Source organism: Seriola aureovittata, chromosome 6, assembly GCF_021018895.1.
Source record: "Seriola aureovittata isolate HTS-2021-v1 ecotype China chromosome 6, ASM2101889v1, whole genome shotgun sequence".
NCBI lineage: Eukaryota > Metazoa > Chordata > Actinopteri > Carangiformes > Carangidae > Seriola > Seriola aureovittata.
Genome location: NC_079369.1, coordinates 18,764,399 through 18,784,410, shown reverse-complemented (window position 1 = coordinate 18,784,410; position 20,012 = coordinate 18,764,399). Strand labels below are relative to the sequence as shown.

General features: G+C 39.0%; 1 protein-coding gene across 1 annotated transcript; it reads left to right on the top strand.

Moving 5' to 3' along the window:
* Positions 1 to 12,114: 12,114 nt before the first annotated feature.
* Positions 12,115 to 19,423, top strand: LOC130170414 (receptor-type tyrosine-protein phosphatase C-like). Its single transcript, XM_056377665.1, has 14 exons — positions 12,115 to 12,129; positions 13,720 to 13,929; positions 14,078 to 14,185; positions 14,632 to 14,898; positions 15,009 to 15,224; positions 15,313 to 15,426; positions 15,740 to 15,874; positions 15,994 to 16,161; positions 16,699 to 16,848; positions 17,809 to 18,023; positions 18,129 to 18,189; positions 18,333 to 18,447; positions 18,667 to 18,704; positions 19,016 to 19,423. Exons 2-14 carry the CDS (start codon positions 13,809 to 13,811, stop codon positions 19,063 to 19,065), a joined length of 1,758 nt encoding a protein of 585 aa, XP_056233640.1. The 5' UTR covers positions 12,115 to 12,129; positions 13,720 to 13,808; the 3' UTR covers positions 19,066 to 19,423.
* Positions 19,424 to 20,012: the final 589 nt, after the last annotated feature.

Below are 20,012 nucleotides of genomic sequence, written 5' to 3'. Positions count from 1 at the left end.
ACATATTTCTACTGAAGTCTTATCCCAATATTTCAAACTTCAAATTCATCGATAGTAATGATTTAATTTGATGATATATTGTAAAAAAAAAAGAAAAGAAAAAAGCTCCACTGTTTTGCACTCTATCACACAGACCAACCAACAAAGGCTTGCTGACACTGTACATGTGGCATGAGGGGGCTGGCAGTCAGTGAAGTCTGGCCCCGGGCTGGCAGAGTCGCTGCCCATCCTTGGATGACTCGCCCAACTAGGCCAGAGGGCACAGATAATGGGCAGAGTCTTCTAACCCTTTATTTGTGCCAGAATGTCACCACATTCAACAATGTTACATCCACACCTTATATGGTCAAACAGACAAAAAAAAAAATCATTATTCAGTGGTCCAGAGAACTGTGAATTGGGCACTGATGGGGAGGTGGGGTAGACAGGCCAGATCAGGACGCCCTCAACCTCTGACCCAGAGCATTATCACCTTCTATGTCTCCTGTGGGTTGCCTCTTATCTCTCATCCCTCAAATATCTAATGACCCTTTTATCTGAGTTTTTTTTTTTTAAAATCATAATCTGGCTCATTTTGCTGATCAGCTGCTGGAACCTCCATCTAACTCATTGTAAAGTAATATCTGCATTTTCGATCTCAGAAAGTATTGCTTTACACATTGAAACCAAGTGAAACAATATCCCTAAAGCCTTCATGTGGCCCAGACACTTCACAAATATGGCACATTTGAACATGTCAGTGGAGTCACTGAGCCTCTCCGTTGAGCAAAGAGTCAAAATAGCTTCTATAGCAGTACATAATGGAAAGGAGGGGGAGGGATTGCAAAATCTTTAAAACAGTGGTCAACGGATCCAATTACTCTCTCTGTCACACATTTCATCAATATATTCATATATTCTCACAGTTATGACTTTTTTTCATGCACGCACTTTGCACAGTTTTAAGTTTGCACAACTTGCACAACTTGTTAATGGGACTTGCAAGTTGGCAGCACTGTTTTGCTGTCCACGTACTCCAAAGACTCAAATAAAATATATTTCTACCATGAAGCAAGGTTTTGATCTTGGAAGTGAAGCACAGTGTCAGTGAAATACCGTTAAAAAGGAGTATAGTTCAAAAAGTTTAAAATTTAACTTTTTGTGCTTGCTTGGGTGAGCGTTTCAGCTAATTACGCACAAATCCCTCACGCTCACAGCTCCAATCCACCGGCACCGCTGTCTCGGCAGAGGACAAAGAAAACAAAGGAGACTGACAAACAAACAGTGAGTGAAAAAAAAATATAAAAGAGAGGAAGCTTTCTTTCCATATAGCAGCTGAGCTGAGGCGACAGTGGCGTTTAATCAGTTGGTTTTTCCAGTGCCGTCAGCGTGAGCAGCCTCGGCGGTGCAGCCCTCTGATCAGCGCTGGGAGAGGAGCTCCCTGCCGAGCTGCTGCCGCCCCTGAACCACAGGTCAGTCCTTGGTGAGTAGGTTTCATTCTGCTGTCGCCTTCATAGTACCATCTCCTTCTCTCATTAAGATACAGCGTGTGTCTGTGTTAGTGTATGTGTATGTGCACATGCATGTATTTATGGGCTTGTGTTTGTTTCTCTCTCTCTGTCTGTGTGTGTGTGTGTGTGTGTTGGAGTAAATGCACCCCAGGACTAGCCTAAAGGGGATGTGGATTCCCGGCCTCCGCTGAGATCCGGCAGCACAACTAGGATTTCAACCAGTGGGGGGGTTGTGTGGGTGTGTGTATGTGTGTGTGTGTGTGTGTGCGCGTGTAAATGTGTGTTAGAGAGAGATGCAAGACGCATCAAGTGACTCGGTGCCTCGGGGTCAGACACACACACATGCAGAGAAGGAGCTGGTGCTGCGGCGGGGTAAACAAGAGCAGACTGTTAGATCTCATCAGCCTCATCACACGCTTTATTATGCTGATTTGGGAGTATACTGTAAACTAATCAGAAATCCAGGAGTCACAGGGGGGCACTCGGCTTAAAGGTTAGGCGTATAGAGAGAGGAAAACTTGCACTGCCTCTGAGTTCTTAACTTTTGTATCTTCTTATTTCCTTCTTTTGCTCGCCAAGGCTCCCCCACTACCTCAATACAGGAAGAAGTTGTGGCTGAAAGGTTATAATCTTTCACCCAGCTTTGAAAGGTTCACTTCATGTCTGCCTTGATTCATTTCAGAGGTGTGGGGTGATTGACTGGCAATAGAGAACTCAACATGGACCGGAGGTTTTGAATGGAAGTCAGGACTCTGGCTGTCTGTCGCTATATGCTAATATTGGCCTTTAAACAAATTCACAAAACACACTTCCAGCCTCATGTTTGTTCACTTGCATAAATGCATATGATTCTTATTCTGCGCCGAACATCTACTCTGACTTCCACAACGACGCGACAGAGGAATGTTATAAAGTTCACGACGTCTATTAATTTTGAGGCATCTGAATAACATCTCTGTGTTTCTAGGACCTGGCGGCATGCTTCATAAATAATGAGTGAAACAGTCCCATCCCGCTTTGTGGACGTGACTTTCTAAACATTCCTGTTTATGAGTTTCTGTGATAGCATCACTTGGTTCCACCTTTTCTAAACCAGGTTGTGAAAGGAAATGCACACAGTTTTAATTTAGCTCTCTGTCCGTTCCTCTTCTCAACTCTTCGGTGGCAGCACATTTAACAAGCATACGGAGAGAACACAGACTCACACAGAAATGTGGCAGATGAGCAAGTTAGAGAACAAGTAGCAAACAAGAAGGGAAACTGGTGAGAAAAAGCTGGTGAGAGGTGGGAGAGTTACATTTTCTGGTCATGGTGACAGAGCAGAGACAAGGGTGTTAATTAAGAGTTTTGGTTTGTGGTTTGCGATGCAATATTACACAAGCATGTAAACTCACATACAGATACACAAAAAGCAGAAGTGGGATGAGACTTATTACATTTACTACTAGTAAAGTACATATTCTTAACTGTAATTATGATCCATTTTATACTACTTTATACTTCTATTCAACTACATTTCAGGGGTATATAGGCTATAGCTTTTTTTGGCTGGACTGCATGTGTCTGGTTGACTGACTGACTGAGTGATCAAGTTACACCATTGGTCTGCTGAATCTCACATGACTGTGTGATAAGGTTAAACCACTGGTTGGATGGCTGAGTGCTCTTTCAAAATGATTTGGTGCAAACAAGCAGTGTTGGACTGCTGCTAACGAGCTACTGCTGTATCAGTATTAATCTACTGAGGTCATGTACCATGAAATATCAGTCATGAGAACCAAAACCCTTCTTATATTAGTACTTTTACTTATAAGATGCGTGCTTCCTCCACCACCGATAAAAGCACAGATATATATACACAAACTTTCCCCTGTGCACAGTTAGTGAGGTTTTAATCACCCACGGCATTTGTGTCAACACATATGTGATGCTTTCACTCTGTGGCGATGCACTTGTGGCCAAATGGAGAGGGCATCAGTTTTAATCTGCAACTGTGTTCACTTTTGCACCCTGATATAATCAGCTTGTCTTGTGTGTCTTCATCTGGGCTGTCATCATAAGACAGTGTTTGTGTGTTTGTGTTCAACCCAAGCCGATCCTCCGCTCCCCCCCTCTGACACGGGAGGCTCCAGCGGGGCTGTCAGTCGTTTAGGACTCGTAAACAAGGTGCGTGTTGAGAGTCGAAGGGTCCTGCTGCTTTGGTGTCTCCTCTGAGCTGTCAGAGAACACACGACACAGTAGAGCGGCGGAGAGGAGATGAGGACAAGACAGAAAAAGATGGAAGAGGACAAGTCAAGACAGAAGGAGCCAGGACTAAAGAAACCAGAGGAGGGAATTGGAGGAATAGAGTAAGGCAGTAAACAAGAACACAGAAAAGGATGAAACTGAGGAGAACAGGGCAGAGACAGATGGGTGAGGACGGGACAGAAGACGATGAACATGATAGAACAAAAAACTGTAAATATTAGTGAAGAAATATTAGGGAACAAAACTGAACAAAATAAGACAGAAACAAGGAGACCAACAGAGGATGGGGAGATGGAAAAGGACAAAAGTAGGCAAGCCCAAAAAGGACAGAAGAAAACCAAACCAAAGAGGACATGGTGGAAAACAAGGAGGCAAAAAGAGATGGGGACAAATGACAAAACATAAGAGGTCATGGCAAGAACCAAGACATAAAACAGAAAGTGCTAGGACATAACAAGACAGAGGAGAAAGAAAACAGAACAGGACAGAAAGAGACAACAGAGAACGGGCCAGGACAGGGCAAGAGAAGGGGACATGACAGGGACAAAGGAACAAGCACAGGTGGATAGGAGAGAGAGGGAGGATAATAAAGAGGACAGGACATAGAAAAAGAATGCAAATAATTTTGTAGAGGACAAAAAAAAAAACTGGAGGACATGACAGGATGGAGGAGACAAAGCAAAACAGGGTGAAGCAGAATGAAAGAAGACAAATCCAAAAAGAACAGAACAGGACAAAAGAAGTCAAAAAGGACATGACAGAAGATTAGGAAACTCAAGGAGACAAGACAAGACAGAAGAACAAATGGGCTGGACAAAAGAGGTAAATTCAACAAAACAGGACAGGAAAGATCAGAGGACAAATCTGAGGAGGACAGGACAGGAAAGGAGATCTTAAATCAAAAAAGAGACAGAAAAAAAAGTCAAATTCAACAAAAAAAGAAAAAATATTAAGGGACAGGACAGGAGAGTACAAAGCTAAATCCAACAAAAATTCAACAGAAGACAACAAAAGACAGAAAAAGACAAAAATATTTGGTTGAGACAAGACAAAAGAAACAGGTGACTGAAAATGACAACGCTGAGGGAAAGCAACAGGAACAGGACAGAGAGATGTGGAAGAGGACAAGACAGGAACAAGTAGACAAAACAAATGATGATGGAAAAGGACAAAAGAAGACAAACCCATAAAGGAGAAAGGAGAATAAAAATGAAGAAGACGTGTCAGGAGCAATTAGTAAAAAGAGAGGAGGAGAGAATATAACACAACACGTCGAATCCAAAGAGGACAAAACGAAGAAGCACAACAAGTACAGGCATGAAGTGCACAGCACCACACAACCACACACAGAAAAGTCAGATCAGTACAATACACCACAACACACTGTAACAGACAGTAAGACAGTGTAAGACAGTGGCCAGCAACTTGTGTGATGACCTGCCAGCTAACAACACAACCTTTTAGCTTCTCTCTCTCTCTGTGATTCCTATAAAAAGTGCTTTTGTTTTTTTTGTGTGCTTGTGTATGTGTGAGAAAAAAAACAAAACATTGTAGTTGGCTTACACACACACACACACACACACACACACACACACACACTCACTCACTCACACACACACACACACACACACACACACACACACACACACACACACACACACACACACGCACACACACACACACACACTGCTCACCTGGAGGTGGTGGGTGGGAGTGGGAGGATGGGGTCTGTGTTTAGCTGTGGGCCCTGCAGACAGGGCGATCAAAGGCTCCTCAGTCTTTGTCTGCTAACGTTGAATAGACAATAGTAAAGAGGGCCTGCTTTGATTTCAGCTCACTTTTATTGATCACAGAAGAGAAGGGATTGAAATATGAGAGACAACCCTGAACTGGATTCTTCTTTAGCTATTGATTATATCCAGAACAGACGGCATTTCACAATGATCCAAGTTTTTATTTTATCCTCTTTTTTTTTGAACTATGAAAAAGTGTGTCTGGCTCTTCGCCTGTCTTTCAGGTGCAGCTAGTAATACACTGACTACCGTTATTTTACCAGACAATGCCTCGTCTTAAGTCTCATTTTTAAGCTGCTTCTTAAAGTTGACGTCCAAAAGTTATCCAGGATATGCTGACAGCAACCCCCACTCCTTGTGCGCTCTTTCATCCGTCCTCTCCTCCCTCCTCAGCAACCTTTAAACCTGAGTTTTAAGGAGGACATTTTGTTTCCAGAATTTCAGAGGAGGTACAGTCAGTGTGCTCAGGGGGCAGGGGGATCGGGTACAAGGGGTGGAGGGGTTGGCTGTTGCACAGAAAGGACCGTGGGAACAAGCAAACGCAGGATGGCCAGGTAGAACAACCCCCCCCCCCCCCCCCCCCCTCGTTTCCTCTTATAACACACACTCATACAAAGTTCCTCTCCCCTGCATACAGGGCCTCAGCTCATCTCACGGCAGCTGTGTTTAAATCACTCCAGAGATGCAGACTGCGCGGCCTAAATTTGAGACCAGCAATCAGTTTATTGTCCCGCTTTTTACTGTTATGAGGTGAGATGCAGCAACTGCCTATGAGCTCAAGTTGTGTGCAAGTGTGTGATGGTTTAAATTTAACTTGGCTGGTAATAAAAAAACGAGTCAGTTCTAGTACCACGGTAATTAGAGAGAAACTGCAGTATTACATGATGTTGCTTGAGTGTATGGGTTAACAACAACTACAATGTGATCGATTTAGACAGCAACTTTAATCAGTGAAGTTCTTTTTCAAGCTAAAGAACAAAGAATATTTTTAATGTTTATAATACATTTTTGAACTATCTTTTCATTTTTAACACCAGAAGAATCCTTTTCCTTATCTTAAGGAGCAGATGATCGTTTGTCATGATTTCTACTTTTCTTTATTTCATGGCAGAAATAAGAATTTTCTCTGACTGAGTCTGTGTGCAGCCGGCGAGGTCCCTTCATCTTTAAAAGTGACTCTTTAGGGCCTCTTTAAGTTGAGCTGACAGATGTGGTTATTTGGGGACAGCTCATTGGCAAGTTTATGGCCAGAGTGCTTATTTTACTAGAGCCGAGCACATGTGCCTGTGACAGTGAGGGAAATCCTTTCGGAAGTCTGGCATACGGTTGAAATAAAGGAGACTTAAGAGGACATAAAACCTGCCTGATGTTTATCACCAAAAAAATCTCAGAGTTTTGTCCAAGAACACAAGATGATAAAGTTTCACTGAAACATCATTCAGGGAAAAATAAAACCTGGTTTTAATCCAGCATGCTGTCAACAGGATTTTAGGATTTGATTTGCACTTAAATGTTTAGATGATCAAATTTAAATTATGGAAATTAATTCCAAAATTAATTAAATTACAGTCGCAAATGGAGTGTATGGATTTCACAAGGAGCTGAGTGCTGTTATCGATGCAGTGACAAGTTTTCAGAAAACGAAAGCAAATAAATTGATATGAAGCCATATAAAAATTGTAATATTAAGTAAAATGTTATTATCTTCGTGTTGTTGTGACCACGTGTGTTAATGTCATAATGTGCACATGAGGAAGTGAAGAACTGTGTATAGTGGTACCCCAGCACCAAATACTCATAGTGTTTCGGCACCATTATATTCTTTCTTTCAATATGTAGAAATACACATTTACATACTGTGCATACTCTCTCTCGCTCTCTCTCTCTCCCACACACACACACACACACACACACACACACACACACACACACACACACACACAAACACTCCAGAACAGACCTAACATCTTTCTCTATTTAAAGGCTGTAGTCTGGTCAACACAGAGGGGGGAGGAGGTTAGATGACAGTCTCACATAGGATGTAAAAACGTGTGTGTGTGTGTGTGTGTGTGTGTGTGTGTGTGTGTGTGTGTGGTGTGTGTGTGTGTGTGTTGGGCAAGGCTGTCCACATCTGACACACCCCCAGCCACCTGTAAAGCCTTGCTCTGAGGATCAGGTTTCTTTTGAACACGTTTAAGACAGCATTTGTTTCCAATAGTTTACAGTTTGTGAAAACGCCCGTTCCGGAAGGCTGGACCGATGCTTCCCAGTTTAGTTTTGCGGGGCGGTGTTTTATAAACCTCCTGTAGGGCTGCTGGACGGACGAGGGAGAAGCAGTGCGTGCCTTTTAAGAGCCCCTGACGGGTTTAGTGAGCCACTTTGCTTTTTATTTTGGCTCTGCTCACTGCAGGCTGCTTGTACTTTACTGTGCCCCCTCTGTGCTGGCCTGGTGGTTGCAGATTAAGGACATGCAGAGCAAGAGTCACTCATTACACCAGTGTTTTGTGTGTGTACACATGCTTATTATGTGTGTTGTTTACTGTGTGTGTGCCTGCCTTCACATATGTTAGTGTGTCAGGAACAGTGCTGATGAGTGACGCCAGTTGCGGCCTGCTGGGTGTAGCTTCCAACTGATAAATGACTGCAGGGACCGTCTTTCTCTACCTGAACCTCACAGCGTTTTCCCCAGAGAGCTGCCGCTGACAAATATTCTAACCTGAAAACTGAGCAGGCCTACAAGACAACTGTTTCATTCTAAATATGAGTTTAACCTGTTTAAAGTTACTCAAGTTCAAACAATAGCAGCTTTCAAATGATGAACAGGACTGTGCTGCTGTTCCCGCTTGTGTTTGGAGACTGTCCCTGGTGATTCTTCTCTCCCAGCAAACTAATATGTTTGATGCTCAGGCTGCCATTGCCAAGCATGCGCCACAAGCTATTTCAAATGTGCAAAAAAATATTGATATTCCAGGCTTCTAAAAACAAAACAAACAAACGAAAAAAAAAAAATCCAAGTCAATGTCCTCTGGAATGGCCCCATTTTTATGCCTCAGAACACGCAGATCACCTGGGACAAATGATGAGCTGAGAGAATATATCTGCTGTTTCTTTCACACTCCTCCTTTAATCTACACATAAACACACAAACATACCCGCTGTTTATAAAGTAACTTCAAATCATCATGTTCTTCAGCTCAAACCCTATTTAAAGAATGAGTGCAGGCCTTCCTTTTTTTCTGTAATCTTGTCCTCAAGAAGTTCAAGTGTGAGCAAGCCACAAATACACAAAGACGGCGCCAGGTGATTTTGCAACAGAGTTTGGTTTCACATTTAGATTTCTAAGCACGTTAGTTGTTATCTAAACTAATCAGTACAGAAACTTGAAGGCGCATTTTCCCATGTGAAATCTAACAGTTTTTCATTTGCATTGACATATTTATGTGTATGCTCTTTGGGAAAAAATGAGGTTGGATAAATCAAAAAAAGACATGTTTATTTTTCATTTTATTACTGATATAAAGCTAAATGCATGCAAGAGGCCAAATGATTTGAGTAGACATTTCACAAAGCTCCTCTATGCTACAGCATAAATTATATAAATCCAGTATTTTAAAAGGACTCAGCAGTGGAAGAAAACTGCAGTGAGGACTTTTCACCACAAGATGGACTTAGGTATGCATGGATTTGGGATGTATAGTAAGGGAACTGGGAAAAAAAATCTGCATGCTGCCTAACTTTTTTTCAAAAAATATTTTTTATCATTACACCCAAAATGTAGAGCCAGTTTTATCTCTATACTTTCAAGCAGAAGAGTCCCTGAGGGTGGGGCCATACATGCTGGGAAGCGCCAAACAACTTATGTATTAATTCCAGATATTTACTTTTGTTTGTTTTCACTGTGTTCAGGGCTCCATGGGAGCAATTTTTGCTGTGATGAAACTGAACAGCAGTCCCTGCGGAGTTCATTACAGGGAGAGAGCCAGTGAACACCCCCACTGCTCCCCGGCCAAGAGGGATTTAGAGGACCCAGAGGGACAGCTTAGTTTGGTGGGTGGAGTGGAGGGAACGTACAAAATGTAGTGAGGGTGTGGCGGGAGGGGGCTACTCAGGGGACACAAGGAGGAAAGAGACCATAAACACTCAACTAATGACCTCAAACACACTAACAACACAGCAGAAATTAATGAAACGGCACAAATGAAGAAATTCACTTCTGGAGCAAATGTTTTCTTTGTTTAGTCTCTGAGAAAAAAGAAAGAAAAGAGAGTGTGTGTTTCTTGTGAAGGTACTGCAGCTTCTTGTGCGTTTTCAAGTACAAGCTGGTACTGGTACAAGCTTTAGTTTTACAGTAAGACTAATGAGTCAGCGAAAAAAAGGGAGCAGTAAAATATTTACCTGTTGTATGTTTTAATGTCTCAAATCTAACGTCCTTGCTATTGAAACCCAGAGCGATCCTGTCTTAGAAAAAAAATCCAAGCACAAGAAGAATTCTGTTCTGGAAGTGTGTAAAAGACGACAAAATATCTCTTCACTGTGTCTGTTAAAGTGAAATCAAACAGTGTCAGGCTGTGCACAGAACATGTGTCTAAAAGCCTCACATACTAAACACTTCTACTGAACACAGGTAAACGTAAGTAGACAAAATGATTCATTAGGCTAAAACATGAGGAATAAAACATTACATTACATTGCATCTTCCTCTCATTGCACAAATGAATTACTATTTTGAGGCAAAGTTATAATGATTTTAATTTATTCATTTCTCTTTTAACATCTAAAGAGTAAAGAGGAAATACAACTTCTTTTTTTTTATGGCTCGGACATATCTGCTCTGGGTCCCCACTCAAATATACATATGCACCCAGCTCCTGGAGATGGCAGGTCTCTCTAGTCTCAGGATGCTGCTGCTCTGGGCTGGGCTCATTGGTTTGGCTAACTGTAAGTAAACCTTTATTATTTCATTTATTTTAAAATCACTCCTGCAATAATAATTTTGTATTCTTTTAAGGTGTTATGAATAAAATATATTATTATTTGCATTATACATTGTTTTTGATTTGAGTGAATTTTCCAGCTTCCCCATAATCCACATTCTAATTTTCATTTTTTAAACAAATAATCCACGCGTGAACATGCATATTTACAGTATCTAGATTACTCTCTTTGTAAAGCACACAACAGAGATATCCACGGGTTAAACGAGCATAAAAACCAATCAGGTCCGTGGCTCATGTGTGAAACACAGCTATGAAAACTTTATTTGATGAAATAGCTTCACAGAATAATTGTTTTAAATCAGATCTAATACTTTGACAAATGCTACTATATTTGCATGTTCTCTATCTAATTAAACATAAAATCTGCAGAGGCAAAATGATCGGTATAAAGTAGGGGCAAAAATGGCTCTCTCGGAAAGCACAATCTGAAAGGTGCAGGTTTTAAAGTGGATTTCATAATTAACTTCATGATAACGTCATTATTAGCTTATTTAATTAATTATTTTTTGAATTAAAGAATTAAAAAAGTTAGAGAAATATTATGGTTTCGGTTAAGTGTAATAAAGCATATTATGTCTGAAGTCACTGTGAATATTCTCTCTGTATTAAACCAAAAGTAGCTGCTGTACCTTTATAACCAAAAATGACATCATCAATGCTGCAATGTGTTTAAGCATTTTAGCATTACCATAAGTTATAGACTGTTTTCTCTTTTGCAATTCCAAGTCAAGACCAAACAGTTGACTAGCGCAAAGAGGAAGTTAATAATAATTATGATGTTTCATTCAAATTATGCTATCGCCTGTTCCATACATTGTCCTATATTTACATATCTTCAACTCCTACGGGCAGAAAGATGTGTAACTAGAAACTGAATTTGAATCATTTATTTTTTTAATTGAATTGTTCAACTTGAATAATTGCATTAAAAAGCTGAATTTGAATCACATAATTTGACATTGTTTGGTTGGACTGGAATAATTGCATTGAAAAACTGAGTGTGAATAGCATAATTTGAAGTTGGATAGATTAACTTGGAACGGAATTCCAGTAAACTTAAAATTAAAAGATAATGTAAATGAATAAAGTTAAATTAATTTGCTCTGAAACTGTATTTTATCCTCAATGGAAATACTTCCACATTCAGTTCTCACAAGTGAATTTCAGTTATTGCAATTTAATTAAATTTTTTAGTAATTATATCGGTATCCAATGTTTGTATTTCTTTTAGTAGTAGTTAGTATAAGGGATAAAGAGCAACAAAGTCCACGTCAGTAGGAGGTTGATTTGGATGAATGAATGGCTCAACAAAGCACAGGAACTAAGACAGGTCATTCTACCACTCTACCACACTCAGATGAAACTGGTCGCTTTCCTCTTTTTGACCTGATAAAGCTTTGGCCCTGCAGGAAGAGTTTTATTGGCCAGATGGCAGTGGATGTTTTAATCAACCCTAACATGAAGAATTCACTGTTTGTTGATGTCACTTGTCTTTTTTTCCCTTACATTCATATACAGTAGAAACTGTTCTGACAAAAAAAGATGCAATGATTTACACTTTTTTTTTCTCTCTTTTTGTAATTCCAGGTCAAAGAATAACAGGTGAGCAGCAAAACATACATTACCTAACATATAGCATTTTAATTTTACTATCATGAATAAAATGTTTATTTCTAATTATGTCACATGCAGTGCTGTACCTTCACCTCATCCTCCCACTACCTTATTCTTTATGCTGTCTCATCTCTCCATGGCCACAGCAGCAAGGAGTGACAGAAATATCTATTGTCACTCTTATTCAACAGTTCGATTGACATCTCCATTTAATTAAACTGTTTCAATCAAGGCTTTAATTGCAAACACAGAGAAAGAATTCCACAGTAAACTTAACAGCTTGATGAGTCACATGATATACATGTGAAAATGATGTTCATGTACCGCAACATTCGCTAACATGACGTTTGCCCACAGTTACCCTCAACTACACACCGTTAATTACAAAACTATTTACAATTGTATTTCTTTCCAAAATTAGACCCACAAATCACGGGAAAATATTCTTGCCAGGGTACATAGAGTTTATACATAATACATTTATTAAGTTATATAATGGTCAGCTACTTGTACACACAATGAACTGTATTTACCTCCTGTGTGTCTGAAGTTCCTGCAAAGTGAGTCTGAGCTAAGAAAGCACCCAGACTCTTCTGGCTATGTGATTTGCTCCTTTCTAAACAGCTTTCCAGGTTATACATCAAGTTGTATTGTTGTACCTTAGATCTGTTCCAATGGTATTTAGATGCATTCAACAATACTCATTTAGGGAAATCTCTAGTTCACACATAAGGGATCAGAAAAGAGCAGTAGTCCCGTGGACTGATGTTAGGGTTTAGATGAGTCAAGTTTTGCAAGGTCTTTGCATCAAGTCACTGATTATCCAGCCAGTTAAACATGAACCCTGATAGTTTCTATTCATTGGTTTACTGCAATCATTAGTGACAGGAAAAAGAATCTGTTTGAACATGACGTTGACTTGTTTCCTTGTTTTCCACTTATCCTGGTTTGAAAGTTTTAACTTCACAGTTTATTTCTATGAGAAAACTATAGAAACTTGTTTTTGTGTGAACGCTATAGAGAGTTGAGGTCAGACTTGTCTTTCAATGTTCAACCACTCTGGTTTATTTACAAATAATTTATATGTTTTCTATTGTTTAGTCAGTGATTAGTTTATATATTGACTCAAATTTACTCTGTGAAGAAACGAAGACAGGTCATCCCAGCACTCTACCACTGTTGCCATACTCCTGATAAGGTTGGCAACCTTTAGATAATCTTGCAGTGTTTTGCCAAAGAGAGACAGCCTTCAGTCAAAAAACAGGAAATATTTGAACTCACAACTAATGCTCAACCTGATTAGTTTCCACTAGCTGTTGAGGCCTACTGAACTCATGCAGCTGAACACTGCCTTACTTCCTCTAAGTATAGATCTCCTCTTCCCCAGTGCTATTGTTTTTTTATCACTCCTTTCCTTTTTGCTTTTAAAAACAGATGTGCAGTAGATGTAAATGAGGAGAAGGAAAAATAAGTAGCAACACTACCTTTATCACAAGAGGAAGCAGGATTTATGATGTTGTAGGAACTAGTATTGTGATACTGTGTTTGCCCTGATTTATTTTTTTTCTTGGAACACAGATGTTTCATCCAGCTCACCTCCACGCACCACAATCAATTCCATACCTTCAGTAAACAACAAATCTGTCACCTCCTCACCTCCACACACCATGGCAGAAACTACTGCCATGACGTCAGGCACCCAAGCAACCGCCCTCAAACCTCCACTCGCCTCGCCAACCCCTAACTCACGCCCCTCAAATCAGACGTACAATGCAACTACCGCGTCTGGTAATGTATTCAGCCTCAGTTTACAGCCATGTTTGTGCTACATGATAAAATCCTGAAATGGTATAGTTAAGCCTCATGTCAGGTAAGACTATTGGCAGTGAAGTATTTCTATGTGAAGATGACTTCCAGCATGCTCTCCCTCCTGCAGCCACTACTCCTACTCCCACACCCAAAACCAGCATCCAAGCAGTCTCTCAAAACCAGTCCTCACCTGCAGTCACCCAGCCCAACACCACAGTGCCTTCTACCACGCAAGGTTGGATTCTTCTCATTTATTATGCAGGGGTATGATGAGATTGTCTTATTCATATGAGTGTAGCCAGTGGACAATGGCATTAGCACGGCTGAGGTATGGGTAACTCGTCACTCAGAGATAAAAGGTACTTGCTGTACTTGCAAGGTGCTTTGGAAAAGTGTTTCAAATGACTCATGTTGCATAATCATATATTAATGTTTCGTTTTACTCTTTTCTAATTTCCTTTAAATGCATCCTCCGACCTCCCCACCTGCAGCCTGTGAGTATCAGTTTGAAAGATAATCCAGTTTACAGTATGTTTTCAAACACTTGCAGTAAATATATTGGTATCCAGTGTCTCTGTTACACTTTTACTTTACAATGAATGTAGTGACAGTTTGTTTTTACAGTGTTTTACAGTATTACACAAAACTAACACATTTTCTTAACTCTGTTGATGTCTGCAGGTTCCTACACTGTAACACCCATCAAGTTTGGCTTCCAGATTGACATCACAAGCTCTACCCCTCGTGACTACACCATAAACATTAGTGAAGAAGGCCGACCAGTCACTGGAAAAAACATCACCGTCCATCAGTCCAATCAAAACTCATCACATGAAATCAAACACCTGAAGCCCTGCACTGAATATGAGCATTATGTGACATATCTTGATGGTGCTGGTGAAAAACACTGTAGCCACCCTGAAAATAAAACTAGAACGACTGACATAAGTGAGTAAAAATAATTCATGTTGGTGTCATGCATCTTGCTTTCTTTTCATTGAGGAAATGAGACTGTTTGTAAAATGGAGAGACATTTGTGCATCACTTGTGTATTTCAGGTAAAGATGACATTGAAGATGTCAGCTGCATCCCTGGACATGTTTGTTACCGGAGTGATTGGGACATCAGCTCTTTACTATCAACCACAAATGTTGTGGGATGTGACAATAAAACATTCTGTGTCAAACCTGGTTACAATGACATTTGTTCAGATTTTACTACAAACTTCACATGTCCGACCACTTCCTTTAGCCTCACCAGCATCATCCCTGTTGGTATGTATAAAAGAGTCTGCCTTTATTTGAAATGCATGTGCTTTAGATTTTATTTCATCATTTTTTGTGCTTTCTTTTTTTTCCACAGATTTCTTAAACACAAATGAAATACATCAGATTGTTTCCACTAAACTTCCAGCGAAAATAGAAACAAAATTACCTCCAAACTGTAAAAATCTCTCTGTTGATTACACCTGCTGGGGTAAGTGATAAGACTAGAAGTAAAAAGACTTTGTGTGTTACTAATATTATAAATGGATTTACATGGAAATAAATAGAGATTTGAATCTGCAATTCCCCGTTTTAAAACTTAAGCGATATGAATCGTCTGTCAGTGTAGGGGGAAGGTGAGGTATTACTTTGTGCTCTCAGTGAATCAGTTCTAAAAAGAAGATTTTTTTATATTTTTCTGAATGAGTCCAAATTTGTTTTAATCTGAAAAGATGCTGCTACATGAGCTCTGAGGTATAAATACTAGTTGTTGAAGAAACGCTGTCATCCTCGTGTCTCCTCAGAGAGTGGCGGAGTCACTGAGCCTAAGCTGGAGTCGGAGCTGGAGCCGTTTACTGACTACAGCTGTATTGGTCAGATCAAGGACAACAATGTCACCATCAAAAACACAACTGCTGTTGACGTCAGGATTGACTGTGGTATGTTGATGTTCACTTCACCTCAGTGCAATGAAAGCTTTTATCCTCAGATACTGTGGAGTGAATTACTGTGTAGCACCAGAACTCAAGTCTGTTACAGATGTCTGATGTTCCAACAGATTTTAACATAATCGCCACAAAGGACAGAGTAACCAATACGTCTATTGGCTTGAGTTGGAGCACAACCAGTGACAAGTGTCAAGAAGTCCTTCATGAGCTTGAGAAGCTTGATAAGCTTTCATACGACTGCAGCTGTGGTCCTACTCTCTCCCATCAGACACACTGGAGTAAGTGAAATTATTCAGATTAACTCTCTAATGTTTTTAATTCTTTTAATAGGAATTCATTTCTGGAAGTTGTTGGAGATCCTTTTTCTATTCAGTTTATCTAAATAGTAAAATATACTGTGGACATTTGAGTCATTGGTGGAGCTACAGCGCTCCATGCTAACCCTTCAGCATCCTGAGTGTTAGTAGGTGTAAATAAGAAAATCACAGTTTCACAAAATCAACATGAAATATGACACAGAAATAACACTGTGATTGTATTAAATCACTGGAAACAAAGGTTTTCAGTTTTCACATGTTTATTGTCCCAGTCTGCTTTCCTACGATCACATAATGAGGACAATAGTTTTAGCTTGCAGGGCCAAAGCTGGTGATCGACCAGTGATGCATTGATGATATTAACTGATTGATTGACATCCATTCTCTTGTCACTTAAAGTGCAAAAACAATCAGCTGTTGTGTATACCCTTAATTTTGTCTCTGTTGTGTTGCTATTCAACAAAACAAACTAACAGCTTGTGAAACTTTAACTCACAGGTAAACCTGACAAAGAGTCATCAGGAAGAACATGTCTTGTTATTGGACTGAAACCATTCACCACATACACCTGTGAAGTCAAACCCATCTACAAGAACAAGAAGAGAGATGCTAAACAAACTCCAGTGACACAAAAGACTGACGCTGGAAGTAAGTAACCAATGAAAAATGATCACAGCTGATTCTATGATCTAAATCTATGACACAAGAAGACTATTTGGAGTATATTCACTGACAGTCTGTGCTGCACATACATGTTGAATATTGAGTTACTCATGTGGCAGTAAGAGTATCTGTATGAAACACTTTCTTAAGACCAAACAGCTTTGAAACTGTTTCAGTATTTGGGTAGAAAACTGATCCCATGTGACGTACTATGACTTTAAAACACCTGGTTCATGAAATATGGTCCCTACATGAATATTTGAATTTGGAACTTCAACACAATATTTACTGTTATTAATTATTTAGTTATTATTTAAGTTAATTATATTAATTATTATTTGAAATTAGTTTTTTGTATTTATCATTATAAAAATTACAATTATAAGATTTTTCTTTCTGTTTGTCCTTTTTAATAAATGTTGCTGATCAGAGAGCAAATAATTCGCACAGACAAATACCAACATTCATTATGTAAAGGAAAATGTATCTATTACACACTCCAAACCATGACAGTGAAGATTAAAAGGTACCTGCACCTGTTTATTCATCACTGTAAGTGGAAGAGCCTGTAGCGTGGAGCCAGAGTAATTACTGACTTTCTTGGTGTAAAATCTTTACCAAGTGGTACATTGATCATTTAAAAAACATCCATTGATTGATTAAATAACCATTCATGTTAAAGGATAAATTAAAAAACAACAACAATAGATAAGCATCAGCAAATTGGCCAAATAATTGATTTCATATACTGTCTTTACATAATGACATTAAAAAATATCAACATCTAAAACATCCTGATGCACAAGACAACCAGTACAGCAACACTCTGATATTAACAATAATGTTGTTGATAACTGTTAAAACTGCTGTTAGAGCAAATTAAAATCACTTTAACGGTGACTATGCTTCTGAAAATAAGTGTGTTTTTCTTCATTTTTCTTACAGAACCAGACGATATTAAAGACCTGAAGACGTCACAGCCAGAGCATAATGTGATTATAGTAAACTGTATGTATTCAGGAAAATTAAACGGTCTTGAAGGCAAACAGAAATACAGAGCAGAACTTCATCATGGTGGTGTCATTGTGAAGGAAATTAAAGAGAAAGAATGCAAGTTTGAATTCAGAGACCTGAGTTACTCTACGACCTACATAGTGAAGGTTTGTATGATCCTATTTTTTAGTTTCATTAGAATATGATCACTTTACTCTTCATATTCCTTCAGATTGTGTAGAACCTGATAAAGGGATCCTCTGTCTTTCCAGGTCATTGCTTTCAACACAGAACTGGAGAGCGAGCCCAAGACAAAGGAAGTTTCTACTTTCTGTATGTACTGTTTTAATTAACAACACAAGCTGTTCAATTTTGATATATTGTTTTTCTGATATTCAGTACACACCACTTAATTTCTCTACATTGTATCTTGAACACCACCCTGATATTCTTCTGTTATAACCATTATTTTACAGACAATGACAAAGCTGTCATTGGTTTTCTGGTCTTCCTCTTCATCACCATCACATCTGTTGTGGTGTCTGTGTTGGTCTACAAGATTTACATTAAGAAGTGCAGAAAGTCCAGAAAGTAAAGATCTTTTTGTTTCTAATCTCCTTCAAAACTTTGACTGTCACATTGTGATAATTATTTTTTTCATCAATTACTTTACTAATAAAACAATATGTGCTTTAATTCATGATACCAGAGAGGTAGTTTTGAAGATGAAATATGTTGATTGTTCCATTCTGAATTATATTTCATATAAATGTAATTCTTTAAAGCCAGTCTTCACTATTTTCTCCACAGTGAGGTGAATGAAGATGTGATGCTTGAATCAACAGCAAGTGAGTCGACTTTAAGTTTCATGTCTTTCCTACATTTTCTTTGACTATAGGCAACAAACAACAAACACATTTAGCAGCTACAAGTGATAACTGATGTTTTAGCTGCTAATTATTAGATAATTTCTTATCAATCCTGAATACTGTATTGAGATATTAAAAATCTTCCAAAAGATGGTTTTATTATGATGAAAATTATAATGATCAGCAGCTGCAACAAGACTTGGTAAAAATAAAGCTTATTAGTATATTTTAGAAATATAATATTAAACAAACACTAACTTTCAGTATTTCCTGTTGGATTTTTGTTGCAGTTTATGTTAATGTACCAACTCCTGGATGGCATCATATAGAAGCTCGCTGATGAAGAAAAGCCTGATGGAGCTGCAAACCAAATCATTTACTCTTTACTCTGCTGAGTCATCAAATGTTCAGTATGTAGTGAGTCTTTTGCAGTTATACAATTGATTTCCAAACTTTAATGAACTTCTTGTTATTAGCTAAAACCTCCATTACTATATTAGATGTAACTGTTTAAACTCTATGGTACTTTTCTCACTTTGTTGCATTTAAGAGTTTTAACATGTTGCCTGTTGCTTTCACATGAATATTGTAACATGTTAGAAATGAACATTTTTTTATTGATGTTTCTAAGCCCCTTGAGAGCTTTGTAAAATAAATAAAGTTACACCAACTAAATCCCAACCACACACAAGTTGTTGCTGATCATTTTACTGACGACTCTCCGCTCCCAAAAAGCAAAGCTTAGATGTGAAGAAACCTTTGGATCTGGCTTGGGATTCGCTCACATACTCACTCACTAACGCCACCTATAAAAGAGTAAAGTTACAGCAGCAACAGTTACGGCCCAGTGATCATGTTAAAGGTACAGTTCTTTCTTCCGTTTTTTGCATCCGTCAGTTTTTCAGGTATTACATTGTTAAACAAGTGTTACATTGATCTCAGGGCCATACTAAATACTCACACTACACACAAATGACCTTCCTCTTGTTGATCTGTCCACAGACATATTCTACCAATAAAACAGATGTATAAATCACTACATACATCAACCTTAATGGTATATGTATCTTTAATGTTTACTTTCTTAATGCTGCTGTAACATGCCTCCTTCTTTTTCTTTCTTACTCCAAAGTAACCAGGGGGATAGTGGCCACACAAGAAATACTGACACTGCATATTGACAGACTGACTGACAGGAATATCAAAAGAGTAATAAAGTGAAAAACAGACTTGAAGTTCAGATAACAGAGGATTTCCTGTGCACAAATGCATCGCGGAAATTAAGCT

Coding starts and splice junctions, on each gene's coding strand:
- LOC130170414 (XM_056377665.1), top strand. CDS start 13,809: ATGGCAGAAACTACTGCCATGACGTCAGGCACCCAAGCAACCGCCCTC. Junction 15,875..15,993: donor TGACGTCAGGATTGACTGTG/GTATGTTGATGT, acceptor ATGTTCCAACAG/ATTTTAACATAATCGCCACA. Junction 16,162..16,698: donor CTCCCATCAGACACACTGGA/GTAAGTGAAATT, acceptor TTTAACTCACAG/GTAAACCTGACAAAGAGTCA.